Source organism: Mustela lutreola, chromosome 4 (genome assembly GCF_030435805.1).
Source record: "Mustela lutreola isolate mMusLut2 chromosome 4, mMusLut2.pri, whole genome shotgun sequence".
Classification (NCBI taxonomy): Eukaryota; Metazoa; Chordata; class Mammalia; order Carnivora; family Mustelidae; genus Mustela; species Mustela lutreola.
Genome location: NC_081293.1, coordinates 121,618,711 through 121,638,352, shown reverse-complemented (window position 1 = coordinate 121,638,352; position 19,642 = coordinate 121,618,711). Strand labels below are relative to the sequence as shown.

The window sequence follows — 19,642 nt, the reverse complement described above, 5'->3', positions numbered from 1 at the left end:
TGGGCTTTCCCCCCTCCTTCTACTACTACAGGTGACCTAAAACAGGTAGTATGTATTCTAACAGTTTGCCTACACTCAAATCCTTTTGTATTTTCTGAGTAGCAATATGTGGAGTCCATTCAGCCTCTCGTGCAGAGGGAGCATTCAGAGAGAGACACTATGGGCTGTCAAAGCTGTGGGAGGCCGCTGAGTCACATATGAGTCACACATCTGGCTTTAGAAATCTGTAGACTTCCACGTTACCAGACGGGGTGGTCCATTTTAAAACTGCTTGTTGAAATTCACATTGGGATGTGCGCAGAACGGAGCACCAGGAACAGTGACAGAACGGCTGTTAAAAAAAATTAGAATTCTGCAACGATTCATTCTGATGGTTGATGTTTAATTCATGTTACTGGCTGCTCCATGATTCCTTCCTATTTCATAAAGATGATGGGTTACACAGGCGCGCCATCTTACCAAAGTGGTGTCCTCCGTTCACTGGGGCTTCTGACATGCTTGCCGTTGTTTCTTGGATGACTCAATGAGATCCTTTCTAATTGCAGAAGAATTATTTCCAGTGTGGAAGGTACAACAACATTAGGAGTTTCTATAAGGAGATTGACCATTGCACTGTGAAGTTTTTCTTTTATATTTTATATGAATAATTTAAATACCAGAAATCATTGTGTTATTTGCTTCCTGAAAGGCAAAATAGATCCAGGGCTAATTTTTTTTATTGCTTTTTTTTTTTTTTTTGGTTAGTGATAGCAAATCATCTCATAATAAAAATTTACCTAGAAAACTCACATTTTAGGGCACCTGGGTGGCTCAGTTCGTTCAGTGATTGCCTTCAGCTCAGGTCATGATCCTGGAGTCCCGGAATCGAGTCCCATGTGGGCTCCACACTCAGCAGAGTCCGCTTTTCCTTCTGACCTTACCCCTCTCATGCTTGCTCTCTCTCTCAAATAAATAAATGAAATCTTAAAAAAAAAAGAAAGAAAATTCACGTTTTAAGCATGGATTTAAAAAGGGCTTCTAAGTAGTTATAGGTATGTGAATCATGCTTCACAGCTTTTTTTTTTAATTTTTAATTTTTTTTTTATTTACTGGCTATGACATAGGCATTTCAGTTGGATTTAGCTCCATAAAGTGCTTTTTCTCCCTGATAATTTTTTCTATTTAATTGCCTTGACTTTCAGTTATTTTTTTCACATACAATACATAAAAGCCCATAATTTTATAATGCTGTAACTTAAACATCACCAAATATTACATGTATTACATTATTTGGAAAATTTAATTCAAATAAAAAATGTTTGAAATTGTGACTAAGAAACCAGAACTAATTTCTTTTCCTGTCTTCCTCTGATATTTATATAGGACTTCCACTGATGGTTCGTATTCTTTGCAAGGAGTTCTTTGATAGTGCTAGAAATTGTTCAGGTTTTCACTATTTGATAAGCATAAATTCATATTTAAGCACAATTCTCATTGTTAATTTTATGGCGATAACTGAGAAAAACGATTTGATCAAAACAACCAGTTTAGCTCTGTTTATATGGAGCAGGTCAGGAGGGAGAGCTGGCTCTCACACCCCCACACGCAGCAGTCTCGTGCTGGGCATGCGCACTGTGCCCAGACCCTCAGGAGCGCAAGGGCCACGAATGCGTTGCTTAGGCAAAGGGGGGGTCCAAGAGAAGCACGTGTCTGTGGGGACAAAAAGGTTGAGAGCAATTAAACTGTAATGTATTTTCTGGAGCTGAAAGGATATTTATCACTTCAAATTTGAAGGTTTCATTCCATTTTTTTTTCCCCTAGAATTTCTGCGCCTTATGGCAAAGGAATTTAGAAAGTTGGGGATACGCCACCCTTGCCGTGTTCCTTTCTGATGCTTTTCAGAAGGCGAGTTCTTATTTGTTGCATTTGCAAATTAATAAATTTGCATTGGCAGCTTTTTGGTTGTTAAGTAAACTCTGTCCTGGAAAGGCTGCCAGACAAATGATCCTATGGGCTGTCTTTACAAGGAGGGCCCCACCAGTCAGTCTGGGCCTAGGCTTTCATATACTTGGGTTTGTTTGTGTATCTGAACTTTCATTATGAAGACAATGAAGGCCAGCTGAAAGTCACATCTTCCATCCCTGTTTGAAGGATTTCATGTTGCTTTGAGAATATTTTCTATTTAGAAACTTAGCAGGGCTGACTCTACATCTAACCTGCTACTTGTCAAATCTGTGTGCATGTTGTGAATAACAGGAGAGTCCATGGCTGTGTACCTAACACCGACCATGCTTTGGTAATGAAGGCAGAGGAATTCATGATTTTGAAAATAAAAAAAATAGTGCTTATTTATTTGCTAATATGAATGAAATCTTAAAAAAAAAACATTGTGAGGAAAAATGATGGCATTTCAGTAATTGTGCATATTTCCACAAAAAAAATTTTTTTTAAAGATTTTTATTTTTTCATTTTGAGAGAGAGAGAGTGGGAGGGAGGAAGGAATGAGAAAGAGGGAGAGGATCTCAAGCAGACTCTGTGCTGAGCGCAGAGCCCCTACCTGGGGCTTGAGCTCAGGACTCCGAGATCCCAACCTGAGCCTGAATCAAGAGTGAGATGCTCGATCAGCTGAGCCACCCTGGTGCCCCTTCACAAAATTTTTCTTAAGGAGTAAAATATTTGAGTTTTCTCAATTATTTAAATCTTCATTTCCTAATTTTCTTTTCTCTTGCCGTATAAAAATAAGACTTATGTAATTGTTATTTCTTTTCCTTACATCGGTGAAGCAAACTTAGAACCCAGGGCTCTGACCCTCTGTAAAATATGACAGGAGACATTTGTGAGTTCTGATAAGAGAAGAGTTGAGGCCTCCTGTCTGGTGGTTTAATGAGGAGAGCCAAGCCATGTTTCCGACCACCCTGTCAATTAGCACTCATTAAGACTGTATGCTCTGTTGGCTTCTTAGGGATATTTATCCCACTTTGCCATTTACTAACTCTTTGATCTTAGCCAAGTAACTTCACCTCCCTATACCTCAGTTTCCTTAACTGAAAAGTAGGACGCCATACCTGCTTTGTAGATTCTTGGAAGAATGAGAGCATGTTCCCATGACTTGTTTAGAACAGCTCCTCACACTTAAGACGCTCAACGGATATTATCTATTATCCATTGAGTGTCTGCTGTATGCGTAGAACTGTGTTAGATATTCTCAGAATACAGAACTATAGGCTGTGGCCTCTCCGCTCCCTGAAATTAAGTATTGCTGGAGAAGAATAATACTAACATAAGACCTATATCAGCGTGTGTGCCATTTTGTAGGACAGGCTATGTAAATCTTAGAAACGTAGGGAAAAGAACAATTTCTGAGGCTTTGAGGACTTGGGATGTCCAGAAGTAGGATCTAAGTACAGACTTGAAGGATGAATTTTGGGAGCTGAGGGGACTTCGGTAATTTCAGGTGTGTGGAAAACACGATTGCCTAACATGACAAAACTGCCATGATTGTGAGGCAGCTGAACTGGCTTGACTGTAGATATTGACCCATACAGGGAATTGGATTGGCCATTTAGAATCCAAATATAATAAGCACTTGAGTATTTGGTAGTACTGAAAATATTATGAACCGCGCAGTTCATAATTCAGACAAGAAAGAAATAAGGACGTTTTTAATCAGGACATTACATAATATTCACATGCTTGAATATGGCTTGAATAAGTTTTGGGAACAGTGCAATGACTGAAAAAAAAATACAGATAAACAGTGCAAGGGGAGATCTTCAATAAGACGCATGGAGGTTTAGTAATAAGCAAATAGAAATGCAGCTGATTTCGTTTATAGAATACCAGTAGCAGATTGCGTGGCCCACGTGGGACACCTCCATTGGTCCCAAGCTAGAGGGACGAGACTGGAGGTTGTAACTCACTGGGATAGGGGAAGGGTAAAAGACTCTCAGGGCCTCAAGAGACCAAATATCTCACAGGAGCACCCCTCCCCCTTCTAGCGAACCATGGAACTTTCGTTCATACCTGCCCTAAAGTGTATGGCGCATTGGTTGTCTTGGAAGCAAGAAGCAAATTCCTGGAGCTGAGGCAAAATATATTCACTAAAGAAACGATGAAAAAATTCTTGGATAAAACAAAAATCAATCCAAGATAGTATAAGGAGTAGGTATGAAGAACCTTTGATCTTTGAGAGTGAGGAATGTTATATTTATGACACAGATTGAACAACCCCCCCCCCCCCACACACACACACACATGCAGGAACAGCAAAAGGCCAATAGAAAATGAAGGCAGAGGAACATGAACAGCTTAAAATCTGATTTAGTGATAACCCCTCCTCCTTTTTCCTACTGTCAAGGACTTTTACCTTTGCACTGGGATTAGCACATTCACATCCCTTTCTGCATTTCTTACAGGATTGACTCTAGATAAAAATGGAATACTAAAGCATTTCACAAGTCTAAACAGCTTTCTAAAAACAGCAGCAGTGTTATTGAAAATGGTTTCAATTGAGAATAATTTCAGGAACTAACATTCCTGGCATAACACCCATCTCACAAACAATTCTAGATTTAAAGCAGATATCAAGCATACTCCTTTTACACTGGGGGAAAAAAAAAAAGAATTTAATGATATAGTTATCTACATTATAAGAAATGCCTAGTTAGCAAAATAGTGTGTCTGGGCTATCTACATCTTTGGCTTACTTATGTTATATTTATCCAACTACAGGAACACTGTGGGTGGTTTATTACATAACAAAAAGCAGTGTGGCATTGGTGGGATATTTATAGAAAGTAGAACACTTTTGAAGTATATGATCTTATTACTTCAAATTTATGAATAAGCTCTTTATATATACCACCACAACTGAAATGGTCAGATTGTCAGATCTTGTGATATTCTAATTGTTTCCCAGGTCCATAGGGGATAACTATGTCTCTTCCCTCCTTGGGTTAAAAAGAAAATGATTTCTCAAGAATAGTGGCATCAGCAGATAATGCTTAGGACAAGGACCTTAAAGGCTGCAGACTTCTCACTCTCTCCCTCCTCCTTACTGGAACAGCCCCTCCCTTCCCTTTCTCCTGTGTATCTCGGATTCCTCTTTTGCTTTAGTCTCTATGATAATTGCTAATAGGGTAATTCAAGGAGGGTGTGGAAGAAAGATGGCTGTTTTACTACTCTCTCCTTGCTAATAGCAGTGGGTTCATATATAGCCTTCTCTTTTCTAGAGGACTTACCACATAAAATAGAGCAAGGAAGGACAGTTAGTCTTGGTAGGACCTATTGTAACAATTCTTATCTATCCCTTTGGCTCCGTTGTTTCAACCAGTAAAAAGGCAAATTCTTTCTGTAGCATTTAAAACAATTAAATAGATAACTATGTAGATTTGACACTTCTTACTCAACTACTACACTTTACAATAGATTAAACGGGCTGTAATTTGTGCTGTTCTGAATTTGATGTTCCTCAAATGCATGCAAAATAAAATGGATTACCATATATATATTTTTTTCTTAAATAAGGAGTTTCCTGAACTAGGGACTACCCTTTTGAAAGCTGTATAACAGGCAAATCTGATCTCAAAAGGAACAGTATTAATTGCTTGGCAAGTTTTTTTTTTTTTTTTTTTTCAAATTTAGTGAAAACTTGACTATCTTATGTATTTGCTTTTAAAAATTTGGGCTCTTTCTGTACCGTGAAATGAAGTCCAGGATATAAAAGATTATCTTACTAGTGAACAAAATATTTGTCTTAATATTTAGAGATCTCATAGTGCGTTCTCCAGTATAATGTGAGTTTGCAGACATCATCTGTTGACGACATATTCTGCTAGTTGACTCTGAGTTATTGTAGGGGCAGAGAAGGATTATGAGACTATTTTTTCCCCCTATGACATTCATTACATACTTGAAAGATTTGGAATGATGAGGTGTTCCTTTTAGAGTTTTAATAATTTCCTTATAATAGTCATATTTTGAAAATTTGCTACTTTGAAAAGTGGGTGTTTTGTATGGATGCGTGGGTCCAGCAGTTCATTTTTTCTGATGTGGATTGTGGAGAGAAGAAGAGATTTAGCAAATCAATCACTTTCTCTACTTAAGTAAAGATAATTGTGCTTCTTAAAGACACAGTAATGCAATTATATTTCATTTTAACACATTTTTCTATGTATTCGTTAAATATCTCTGTGCCTACTATTTGCACGACACTGTAATAAAAATAGTGAGGATTCAGTGGTGAATGAGAATAAAAGTATATCCATCTAATCTGGAAAGTGTACAGGAGAATAAACACAAAACTCAAATATTTAAAGGCTTCTGGTGTTTAGTGGATAGAGGAGAAAATCTTTAGTGTGGGAGGTTGTGAAAGGGGATAGTTCAGTACTTGTGGAATTATTCCATCACAATGAATGTGGAGGGTTAATTTCAGGGAGAGGTTAGAGAGCAAACATAGAACATGGAAAAGGATAGTCAGCACACATGGAAGTGTATGAGGTTCCTTGGTGATTAGAAAATAAACCTTGTTATGGGATGTCTGGGTGGCTCAGTGGGTTAAAAGCCTCTGCCTTTGGCTCAGGTTGTGATCCTGGGGTCCTGGGCTCGAGCCCTATATCAGGCTCTCTGCTCAGTGGAGAGCCTGCTTCCTCCTCTCTCTCTGCCTGCCTCTCTGCCTACTTGTAATCTCTGTCAAATAAATCAATAAAATCTTAAAAAAGAAAAGGAAAATAAACCTTTTTTATAAATAAAATACTGTAACATTTTAATGAGATTTTTGGTTGTCTTTATTATTTAGAATGCATAGAGATCTGGAAATTTTCAGGTCCTTGAATTCACTTGTCCTTCTCCTTCTTTCCTACATGCTGATATCTGCCCCATATTCATCTGAATGCCTTTTTTTCTCTCATCTTTCCCTCTCCAGTCAAGAGATGGTGAAGACATTCACACATTTATGCTGATTAGTACCAGAGAAAGTGATGACCTCCAGTCTAGGGCACATCTTTAAATAACCTCTGGCTAGCTCTTTTTAAATGTCCAACTTCCTTTCCAACCACCCTACCTTCATACCTGCTGCTTGTCTCTGAACAGATGACTGTCTCTTCTATTACAAAAGAAACAGACGCCAGTAAGTAGAACTGTCTCAGCTTTCTCATCAGGTTGCTCTGGTTATTTCCATTTACCCCAAAGCTTTTATATTTTCCCTCCAATCTCTATGGGGGAGCTATCCTCCCTTCTAGCCATGGATTAGGCTTCTCCTGGGTTATGCTTATTTCTTCACGTGTTCCCCACCTTTATGTTTGGATATGGGGGGGGGGGTGAGCAGGAACAGCCCTGATCTAGAGCTTCTGAAGGACCTTGCTCCGTCAATATAGTACACGTTCTCTCCTGAATCTTCAGCGTCTCCTTTTCTACTTGTTGTTCTCCTTGTACATGGAAAGATGCCTAAATCTTTCCTACTAAAAAAGAAAAATAAGGGTGCCTGGGTGGCTCAGTTGGTAAAGCATGTGACTTGGCTTAGGTCATGATCTTGGGGTCGTGGAATTGAGCCTGGTGTCGAGCTCCACACTCTGGGAAATCCACCTGCCGCACTCCCTCTCCCTTTGCCCCTTGCTCTCTCTCCCTCTCTCAAATAAATAAGTAAAAATCTCAAAAAATAAAAAAAGAAAAGTGAGTACTCCTTGTTCTTCGTTCTTTTCTAGGTGCTCTTTGTTTTCCCTTCTCTCCTAGATTCCACACCGTTTCCCTCATTACCTTTACATGTAAGGTTTGGATAAATTTCTCCCACCTTATTTGATGACTCCATAACTACATCCTCTCTTGAAATTTTCCTCTTCTCTGGGTTTTGTCAAATCACTGCTCTTGGATTCCCTTCTCTTTTGCTACTACTCAGATCTTCTGTCCCTTCTTGTAAATGTTATTTTACAGAGTTCAGTATTGGGTATTTCCTTCCTTCTGTACACTGTCCTTTGGGAGTCAGATATTGACTTACCTATGTTCTCTATATACACTGGAAACAGCAAATCTTTATATTCTTATTGGAAATTGTGAGGACTCCAACCCAGGTATATTCAGTTGCCTACACATGGATCTCTCAGAAACATGTCTAATAGAACGAATAAAAGCAAACACAATCATGTCCCTCTAAATTGTTCTTTCTCCTGTGTGTATATCAACATGTCCTATCATTGTTTAACTGAGGAACTCCATGAATTATCCCCAAATTCCACTCACTGTCTACATCCCATACTATGTGAAAGCTTGTTGTCCACACTTCAGATTTTTTTTTTTTTTTTATTGAGCTAATAGTTTCTTATATTTAGCCTTTCCTCTACTTTTCTCTATCCTCTTACTACCACTGAGCTGGTTTAAATCCCTCTCATTTCTTACTCGTCTAGACCTTCCCTTCTTATTTTTCATTTTCCCTCTGAGCCATCATCCTCTTTGCTATCAGAAAAAAAAAATGGTTTCATCATGTTGATACACACTTGCTGGACCTTGTTACTCTCTAACTCCGCCTTTTCCATGATCTCCTCATTATTTTGGGAATACAATCTAAATGCTTCGGAATGTTATTTAAGACCCTTGCTCTGGCCCATCTGTCTGCCTGAATTTTGTCCCTGCCGTGCCTGTTCCCACCTGAAGCCATTTGTTGAACCGACCTGGACTCCAGCCATTCGGGCTACTTGTAGTTGCTGCATGTGCCATGTTTTGTATTCCCTCTGCCTTCATGTTTTCTTACTTGCCTTCTCAGTTTTTGTCAAATTCCACTTGTCTTTCAAATTTCACTTCAAGCAGCTACTAGCCCACAGAGCCTTCCCTGTCTGTCTCCCTGCCCTACTACCTTAAGAGTAAACTCTTAAGTGATTCTCTGTTGGTCCTGAAATGTATCCCACTCATGGGATTCAGGACACACTACCCCAAAACACGATACTGAATATTTTAAGCTGAGGGAGTTTGAGAAATGGCGTGTGCATGAAGGACTTTCTGACCTTTCCCTCATAGGAAGGTTGCCTGCCCTAAACCCAGGGGAGAAGAACATGCTTATCTCTGAAGACAAGGGACAGAGAGAAGACTGAATGAATAGGCTTTGTTAGGTTCCCTCTAGTTTATGATACATGGTTCATACTCTTGTCTCTATGTATCTTTCCCTACTTTCTACTCTTTATCGGATTAGCATAAGAATGCTCAGGTTTAACCATTTCTTTGGGTCTCCATTTCCTTATGAAAGTTCTCTTGTCATGTAAAATATGTATAAAATAGATGTGTCTTTTTTTCTTTCTTAACTGCCCTTTGTTATAGGGGCCTTCTATTGTCCAAGCATTCTTTAAGTTAAGAACTTAAAAATGTATAAGAAAAAGATACTTTTCTTCCCCTACACCACCATGTTTTTGTTCTCTTCTGCCTTTTTCCTGCCAGATCTGATTTCAAGACCAACCACATTGTAAGGCATATATCTTTCATTTCTACATCTGGCGTTTTTAGTATCTGTTGAATGGGTTAACAGCAAACAAAATCTTCCTTGTGGAGTCCTGTGTTAGTTTCCTATTATATGAAAGGGATATATCCTCTGTAATTTTCTCCAAAATTTCGTAGTAGCTTCTGGGGATATTTAATAAAATAGGGCTTAGTGAGTATATGTATGTGCGTGACAGTTTACCCAGAAAGAGAAAGACTGAGAAAGAATCTGCACATATGAGGGTTTTCCGTTGTGTAATTTTTCACTTTCATGATGAATGGGATCTTGGCTTATTTCGTGGCCATTATAATCTTCAATTCCAGGTTTGAAAGGCATAGTACTTATGAATTTTAGGAAAACCAGGTAACACCCATATCTATGAAAAATTATCCTTGCTCCCCTGAAGTGTTCTTGACAGCTTGTCATGGATGGCAAGGAGACTGGATAGGTCCTCCATTGCTTTCAGCCAAAATAGATTAAACTCGATGAACATTAGCAGTGACAGTACACTCAGGTATCAAGTTAGAATGCACATTTTGGATCACTTTAGCATAAATCAGAATTCAGGCATGAGGTAAGTTTTTTTAAAAAATATATATTCTTTGTGTCTTAGTTTCTTAGCTAAAGGGATATATAACACTTGTTACTGTTTGTTGATGTTGGGAATTATTTTTAAGAAGAGCTGATTTATTTTCTCTGGGTCTTAGGACTTGTTCACTAACTGCGTGGAGAAATGAGATAGTCTGATGTGAATTAGCAGATGGCATCAGGGGGGCACCTGGGTGGCTTGGCCAGTTACACATCTGCTTTTGGCTTAGGTCATGATTTACAGGTCCTGGGATCCAGTTCTGCTTCAGGATCCCTGCTCAGCTGGGAGTCTGCTTCTCCCTCTCCCTCTTCCTCTGCCTCTCCCCGTTCCTGCTCTCACCCGCCTCAAATAAATAAATAAAATCTTTAAAAAAATGGTGTCAGTGCTCTTTGCTCCTGCCCACTCCCTAAAGTAATCTATTGTTCTGAATAGGAAAATGGAGCACAATTGTATTTATATAATCATAGTAGTAAGAATATTAGTAGTTGGTATTTGTAGTATTTTTCAAATGGATTATCAGGAAAGAAGGATTTATTTTGCCATTCAAGCTCCTTCTGGCTGGATTAAGAATCACATTGACCTGAGACAGATTAACTGGAGAAAATCAAATTTAATAGCATACCTGTGGGGAATCCAAACAGACATGGAAATTCCAAAGGCGTTGAGGCTTATTTTATGAGCTGAGGAGGGGAGAGGGGTCTGAGGATACAGAGGTGAGAAAGACCATTAGCAGGAAGGTGAGAGGAGGTTCCCTATTAGGGAGATAAGTTGCTTAGGTAAAGAAGAATCTCTGGTCATAGCTGTCTTCCTTATATAAGTAGGCAGTTGAGGGGGAGGTAAAGAGCTTTTCCTGAATCTACTGGGTTTTGATTGCCTTTGACTCAAAATTGTGTTCTTGCCAAAGTGGCCCATTTGGGGCCCATCTTGGTGGCCTGCCCTTAGCCCCTACAATACGTATCAGCTTCTAAACAGCAGGAAATATAATATTAATGTGTCGGCCTTCATTTTAGTGGTTCTATAAATTTCTTTCCATACTCTCCTCCTGTTTTGTTTTATTTTCTTGATAATTTTTTAAAAAAAATTCTTGATAATTATTTACCTCTTAAGGTTATATTTATAAGCCTTGGTTAATAAATATTCTTCCTTATCTTCATTTGTGTGAAAGTATCACCAGCTTTTATATATTTCATTAGTTAACTAGTTCGCTTCACATGTGAGTCAAACCTCTGTGTTTTCTTTAAAGCATTGCATCCTTTTTCTGTGACTGACTTTGTTTTCCTTGTTCCTCTTTAGTTTGTCAGTTTATTATCTTTTGTATGTTCATCTGCACCTCATTGAAATCCCTTTTTTACATTGTGCTCCCCCCCGCCACATTTAATTTTTAAAATTCTGTTATATGTAAATATATCTGACAAAAAGTTGGTAACATTGTAGTTCTCTTGGAATTCTTATCTTTCCAAGGAAAAGAAAGACAAACATAGTTAAAATCTCATGATGGAGCACTTATGAAATACATAGTTAATTTTTAAAACAACACTTTCCTAAGCCACTCTTAGATGTGGTCTCTTAAAGGTGGGAGAACACTTGGTCCTAATAAAATTTGAAGAAGTAGAATAAATAGGCAACAGATAGATACACATGTCATACATATGTAGAGAGAAGTTCAAATTCAAATATAAGTCATTTCCTACCATTCTTACTAGTGTTTTCTTATATTTGCATGGGCAGAAAAGAATACATATCATGTGTCTTTTAATAAATAAGCATGAATAAATGCAATATATGAAGGGATTACAAACTATATTGATTTGAATAAGGAACATTGTGTGCTCTTCGGTAATATCTCTAATGACAGGAAGAAGTAAGACCATTGATTTAAGCTTTCCTAAAATGTCCTGATATCTGTAACTTGTATTTTAAGATCTCCATTTCATTAATCTGAAATATATACATGCAAAGGATTTGAACTGAAATCTTTCAATCATAATTTTAGTGCTCAGAAACGTTCCTTTAAAACTTCATCCTTGAACTAAGAATTCAAATCTAAGAGTTTAGCTAAGGAAATGAAATACTTTTAAGCTTTACACCCTAAGATATTTGTTGCTTCATAATTCATAGTGGTTAAGGCTGATGATCTTTTAACAAAAAAGGATGGTCAAATATATTATGGGATATAAAGATAATAGAATATTAAGTGACCATTAAAATACAGTGTTTATAAAATATTTGTAATGGCATGGGAGAATATTTATCATATGACCTAAAAGCAAACAGAGATGTGAATTTTACATAATAGGCTTTCAACCATGTGAAAGAATTTTAAAAGACCAGAACATATCAAAATGTTTGGTGGAATACATCAAAATATTCCCAGTGGTTATCCCTGGGTGATGGAATTATGAGAAATTTAAAATTATTTATGTTTTCTTTTTTCAAATATTCTATATGTAGCACATCCTTGGTATTATATTAAGAATACTTACAAGCTAAAGGGTAAAGTTCAGTTTAGAATATTCTATTTTTTTAGAATATTAAAAATATATAGAATATTCTATTTAATATAGTAATTATTTGTAATTAATTATATAAATATATTTAATATAGTAATTAGTAGTTAATTATTAATATAATTCTCATAAAAATTAAGGAAACATGTACGCTCCTATTGGACAAGACATCTATGGCATTTTCTTTTAGTTTTGTGGCATCTCAGCATCCCAAGAAGCTGACCACTGAAGGTTCATTGGTTTTGTAATTTAAAAGTGGGTTGGGAGGGTGGACATAGTAGGAACTTGGAGGGGGAAGAAAAATATAAAGGGAATTTAATGAATTATCTACAGCACGAGTATAGTATGTGTGTGGTTTCAGTTTGCCAGAGATCTGATAGAACGTTGTCTTCTGATTTCTGCAGCATCAAGTCATGGGTGGATAAAATGCAGGAAGACCTGGTCACACTGGCGAAAACAGCAAGCGGAGTCAATCAGCTCGTTGATGTGAGTGACATCCCGAGAACTTTGTTCATCTTTTCCTTGATTTGAATGCTGTCCTACCTTCTAGGAACTGCACTTCTTCTTCTTCTTCTTCTTTTTTTTTTTTTTTTAAGATTTTATTGATTTATTTGCAAGACAGATTACAAGTAGGCAGAGAGGCAGGCAGGGGGGTGTGTGGTGGGAAAGCCGGGTCCCCGCTGAGCAGGGAGCCTGATGTGGGGCTCCATCCCAGGACCTTGAGATCATGACCTGAGCTGAAGGCAGAGGCTTAACCCACTGAGCCACCCAGGCGCTCCATAGGAACTGCACTTCTTCTTCTTCTTCTTCTTTTTTTTTTTTAAATTTATTTATTTAATTGACAGATAGTACAAGTAGGCAGAGAAGCAGGCAGAGAGAGAAGCCGACTCCCTGCCGAGCAGGGAGCCTGATGCGGGGCTCTATCCCAGGATCCTGGGATCATGACCTGAGCGGGTCGCTCAACAGACTGAGCCACCCAGGCGCCCCGGAAATGCACTTCTATATTATGAATAGGACATGATTTTTTCATGCGAATTGGGTAGTGGGATCAGACAAAGAGCCTTGGTACTGCTAGTTATTATTATTATTTTTTAAGATTTTATTTATTTGAGATAGAGACAGAGAACATGTGTGAGTGCAGGAGCAGGGGGGTGGGGTGGGGTTGGGGTGGGGCAGGGGCAGAGGGAAAGGGGGAAGCAGACTCCCCGCTGAGCAGGGAGCCCAGTGCGGGGCTGATCCTAAGACCCTCAGATCATGACCTGAGTCAAAGGCAGATGCTTAACTGATGCTTAACTGGTGACCTGATACTGTTAGTTATTGTGAACAAAAAAATGCCATTCCTGAACAATTCATGTAGCGTTCTCAACACCCGTTACCGCTTACCTACAGTCTCTCCTTAGATGAGTTCATGTGATGTGTAGATTCCCCTAGAACTTATCTTGGGGTTTTATGCTCCTGTTCTTCAGAGTATATTTTAGAATCTCTCACGCAGTGGTGACTTGAGGTCCTGTGATGGATTCTTTTGAATATCCTCAGTGGGAACACATGTTCTTTCTTTGAGGGTAGATTTTATTTTTAAAAATGGTTGGAAAGTGTTTATAGCCATGTCTAGAGACTAGAGTGAGTCATTGAGATGGGTAATAAAGATTTTTGTGCAAGAAAAGAAGACACTCTAAAATATGGTTTTTCTTACGATTTATGAAATGGCTATGAGAGTCACTCCAAAATGATTCTTGAAAATGATAGCAACATATAAATGATAGTAGAGCATCTTACATAGATTATTTTCCCCAGATAAGAGTGTTTATATGTGTAGGTTTCACAAGAGTTTTTTAAAAAATTAATTGTTGGGGCGCCTGGGTAGCTCAGTGGGTTAAATCCTCTGCCTTCGGCTGGGGTCATGATCTCAGGGTCCTGGGATCGAGCCCCGCATCAGGCTCTCTGTTCAGCGGCGAGTCTGCTTCCTCCTCTCTCTCTGCCTGCCTCTCTGCCTACTTGTGATTTCTGTCTGTCAAATAAATAAATAAAATCTTAAAAAAAAAATTGTCATTTCATTAGAGTCTCTACTTGCTTTCCAGTTCTAGCAACAATTTGAAAGTACTTTTATCTTGTGTTCTTCGTGATACAATGAGACCTTTTGTTTTCCAAAAATGTGATGAGTCACAGAGGTGAGATATGGTATAAAAGTCAATTCATGGAGGGTATATGAATATTTATCATAGGAATATATATATGTTAGTACTCTTCCCTGGGACACACTGAAATGTATGGTTACCTCATGTATTGATCGAACTTTATGAAGAAACATACCAAAGTATGTTCAAGAAACTTAAGTATTTGTGAGATGAGATAAGAAATGTTTTGGGAAGTGAAAAGTGTTCTTTCTGAATAACAGTGACTAAATGTAATTCTAATCAACACTTATGAAGCACAGATTATGTCTCAGGCTCTGTCCAGGCTGCCAAAGGCTGACAGAGATGCAGTTCTCCTCTCTGTAGAGGACTGACACTGTAGGACTCAAAAATCCCCCTTCAGAGCTACTGTAACCTGATGCTTGGGGTCCTCAGTGATTGTCCTTATAGAAAAAGGTGTTAAGGGACGCCTGGGTGGCTCAGTGGGTTAAAGCCTCTGCCTTCGGCTCAGGTCCTGGTCCCAGGATCCTCTGCGCAGCAGGGAGCCTGCTTCCTCCTCTCTCTCTGCCTGACTCTCTGCCTACTTGTGATCTCTGTCTGTCAAATAAATAAATGAAATCTTAAGAAAAAAAAAAAAGAAAGAAAAAGGTGTTAAAATGTCAAATTGGGCAGCGTAATAAAGTGAGCCTCTGTCAAAGTGATGGAGTTTGTGGAAATGAGAAAAAAAGAAATGAGAATTGGCAGATTCTGGTTAGAAGTTATATGACTTTCTTTATTGACAGCTTGAGATTAAAAATAAACTGCTCTTGGGAGATCTTCTTCCCTCCTCTCCACTGTTTCTCTAGCCTCAAAAGCCACTTTCTTGGCTGACCTTACTTCTCCTTTTGGTTTTCATCTGTGAACCGTTTTATTGAACCTGCTTTTTGCAATGAATCACTTAAAAAAAAAAAAACTCACCTGATTTCCATTATGGTTTATCAAGTATAGATTACTAAGAACAATGCAAATCTTCAATGAATAAATGGCCTAGTCTGAATTAGGATTAAAAAAACAGAATGGACAGGAAGAAAGAAAATCCCCACAATGTTCTGTTTATGAGACATGTACCTAATAAAGTGACAAATAAAAAATACAAATAGAAAATTGTATGTTATATAACAGGAGCAGAGAGAGAGAGAGAGAGAGAGCGAGAGAGAGATCGCGTGCACGTGCAGAATCTATTATTGGAAAAAGAATTTAAATACTGAGACACATGAAGAGTGTTATTTTGTATAGATAAATGATTCCATATACCCCTTTCCTTTTGCTTAGAAAGCAAAGGTCCATGATGGGGGCCAAAGGGTTCCGTTTCTTTTTGGCCATGAAAACCTAAAACACAGAGTAGCTGAAGGGCAGCAGAGTGGAGAGTGACTTTATGCAGAGTTTGGGGTTATTAGATCCACAGTGAGGATCAGAAGTTGAATAGAGAAATTTAGTAGATTCCTAGGTTGATATTTAATATTGTAGAAATGATAGTTCTTCCCAAATTATTTAATGGAATTGTTTCTAGTGGCATCAGGGAGTACAGCTAAGTTTTTACCTAAAGGCCCAGAAACAGCTCCAAGAGGCAGCATAGCTAAAATCAGACATATTTCCAATTTTATAAAAAATGGCTTTCTAGCATCCTCAAACACTAGCCTAGGGAGGGTTGATAATGATTAAGGCATTGTGTTAATTTAAGGTGGACATTGTATTACTTTGATACATTTATGTATTGCAGTATGGTATAATGATATCTGTCATATTACATACCTTTAATACATTGTTATTGTCTGTTCTTAACAAACTGTATACAGACTTTCAGATTATTTCTTCTATTTCTTGAAAAATGCCTTTTATATTTTAATGGGGGTTGAATCTCCAGAAGGCTTTGAGTGATCTGGCAGTTTTAACAATATTAATTCTTCTAATCCATGAGCACAGGATGTCTTTTTATTTGTTTGTGTCTTCTTTGAAATCTTTCAACAAAGGGAAGACATTTTATTACTTTTAAACATAAACACATTGGGGTACCTGGGTGGTTCAGTCATTAAGCTTTTGCCTTTGGCTCAGGTCATGATCTAAGGGTCTTGGGCTCTCTGCTTGTATCACGCTCTCTGCCCGGCAGGGAGCCTGCTTCCCCCTCGCTCTCTACCTGCCTCTCTGCCTACTTGTGATTTCTCTCTCTGTCAAATAAATAAATAAAATCTTAAAAAAAAAAATAGAAATAAACATACACACACATAGACATACAAATTCCTGTAGCTGGCAAATGGAAAGGCTGATCATTATATATTAATGAAGAGATAACATTTTAAAAATAAGATGGTCTAAATCTTAGAAACAAAGTTGTTTTTTTTTTTTTAAAGGAATTATTTATATATTTGTCAGAGAAAGAGCTCCAGCACAACCAGGGGAGGAGGAGGGTCAGAGAAGGGAGAAACAGACCCCCCAACTGAGCAGGGAGCCCGATGCAATGTGGGACTCGATCCCAAGACCATAGGACCATGACCTGAGCTGAAGGCAGACACTTAACTGACTGAGCCACCCAAGCATCCCGGAACCAAAGTTTTTAACTTTATAAAACACTTACCAGCAACTATTTTCTCATATAATAAGTTGATAAAATATTTAATGTAAAGACATACTTAAATTTCAACCAGTACCTAAATTATCAGGTATTCTGAATTAATAGGTTCTATAATAATGAATTTGTTTTATGAAAAAGATTTTGTTTTGGGGGGAGAGGGAGAGAGAGAGAACATGCACACATGTAGAGGGAGGGACAGAAGAAGGGGGAGAGATTTTTTTTTAGGATTTCATTTATTTATTTATTTGAAAGAGAGAGAGAGAGAGAGCAGGGGAAGGAGCAGTGAGGGAGGGACAAGCAGACTCTGCTGAGCACAGAGTCCCACGCAGGACTTGAAACCAGGACCCTGAGATTATGACCTGAGCCGAAATCGAGAGTCCAATACTTAACTGCCCGAGCCACCTGGGTGACCTTGAGAGAGAGAGAATCTCACGTAGGCTCCAAGCCCCAGCTCGACCCAGATGCTTGATCTCCTGACCCTGAGATCAAGACCTGAGCTGAAATCAAGAGTGGGCTTGATGAACGGACAGAGCCACCCAGGTGCCCCATGAAAAACTTTTTTAAAAGATAGGTTGATAAGTACAGACTACTGTTTGCTTTTCTATAAAGTCCACTTCTGAATGTTTAAAAAGAGCAAAACAAAATAGAACTCTGCAAAGAGGTCAGAGAGCCTCAGCTGCCCCACTTGAGTGATGCTGTTCCATGGAGGGGGCTGGGAGGAGAGCAAATCATGACACCGCAAGCAAATCACGAGCGTCTGGGAGTTTGTTGTCGCTTTTGTTCTCTTTGCACTTGTCCCTTTCCCTTTAGGAATCCAAGGCTTTCTCAGGGCCTCCTCTTTATTACCAAAAAAAAAAAAAGGCTGATGGTTTTCTTTCACATTAAGTCTATAGTAACTCTTTCGTCTCTAAGCAGAACAAATTTGATACTAGGCAGCTAGTATGAGGACTGTATTTTGAAAGAGGTAGAGTTTTCCAAACAGGTCATTCCAAGTACATCTCTTTTCCTGATGGGGGTCAGATGGGGGTGGTGGGGACCCACAGAATTGGACTGAGGTGAGGTATGTGATGTACCAAGGACACAGAATTGAAGGAGGCACCAGTTTGGAGAGTCGTTGAGTGAGTGAGGAGCTCCTGAAATTTCGTGCCTGGGTCCTCACTTGACTTGGGGCCCAGGGACAATAAGGACCTGACTTGCTCTATATCTTCTGCTCCGTGTGGCTGGAGACACAGGCATTTGCAGCCTTCTGGACACCACACGAATCCTAAGCCTCTCTGCTACTTTTTCTTCCCTGTTCCTTTCCCATCCTACATATGATATCAGGTTCTTTTACAGGTTTTTGTTTTTGTTTTTTAATGCTCTGTAAGCTTCCCAGACTCATTTTGTGTTTATGGAAGGTGCACTGGCTATTCCTGTATTTATTCATAACAATATATGCATTTTGAAATCTCCGCCCTCGTTATCTGACACTGCTCCATAGTCCACTTCTATTTCAAGTTTAATGCTGTGTTGGTGGTCTGGGAATCCCCACTTTTTCTTAACAGAGATTATTATATCCTTTTAGCTTTCTAAGAGAGTTGAAATTATGCCTGTCACCTTGTTTTAAGGCTTTCTTCTTAACTACAAATTCTTTCTGGTCTCTGACATGTTTGGCTAGAATATGCAAGCATATTTAAGAAAATTTGGGGATGGGCACCTGGGTGGCTCAGTTGGTTAAGTGACTGCCTTCAGCTCAGCTCATGATTCTGGCGTCCGACGATCGAGTCCTGCATTGGGCTCCCAGCTCCATGGGGATCTGCTTCTCTCTCTGACCTTCTCTCTCATGGCCTCTCTCTCTCTCTCTCTCTCTCTCATCTTTAAAATATCCCCCCACCCCAGAAGTGTATTTTTGAAGATAAAATCATTCAGCAGTGGCATCATCATAGAACTTGCTGATTTTTGATTCACTGCTGTGATTTCATAGAGTTATGTTAAAATCAATACCTTCACATTTCAGTGTGCTCTTAAAGCTGTCAATATGAAACGTGTCTAAATATTGAGTATTCAGTACTCTTAATTAAGTTAGTATTTACATAAGTGTTTTCAGTGAGTAATTTCTTTTCATTAGTAACTCGTGGTATTAACAGACTGATGCTTTTACTTTGACATTGTGGTCACGTCACTTATGTCAATAGAATATTCATTTTCTAGGTGGTGGAGAGTTTAGTATATTAATCTGTTTACAAAGGAAGATACACTAGAGCAGAATGTAATTAATCATTGGTGATTTTGACTTAGGGAATCACCAAGGTGCAGAGACAACAAGGGCTGAGATCTTCTTTTCTCCTCTGGGGAGTGCTTCTAAGTAGCTGGTTGGTGTCAGATGTCCTG

At 38.6% G+C, this 19,642-nt stretch overlaps 1 protein-coding gene across 7 annotated transcripts in view; it reads left to right on the top strand.

Moving 5' to 3' along the window:
• Positions 1-19,642, top strand: part of CACNA2D1 (calcium voltage-gated channel auxiliary subunit alpha2delta 1) — a 504,453-nt gene that overhangs the window by 79,350 nt on the left and 405,461 nt on the right. For all 7 annotated transcript variants that reach the window (XM_059170974.1, XM_059170972.1, XM_059170973.1 and 4 more), the window contains exon 2: positions 12,937-13,018. In XM_059170974.1, the coding sequence (XP_059026957.1) occupies positions 12,937-13,018 (82 nt within the window). The remainder of the gene's footprint in view (positions 1-12,936; positions 13,019-19,642) is intronic.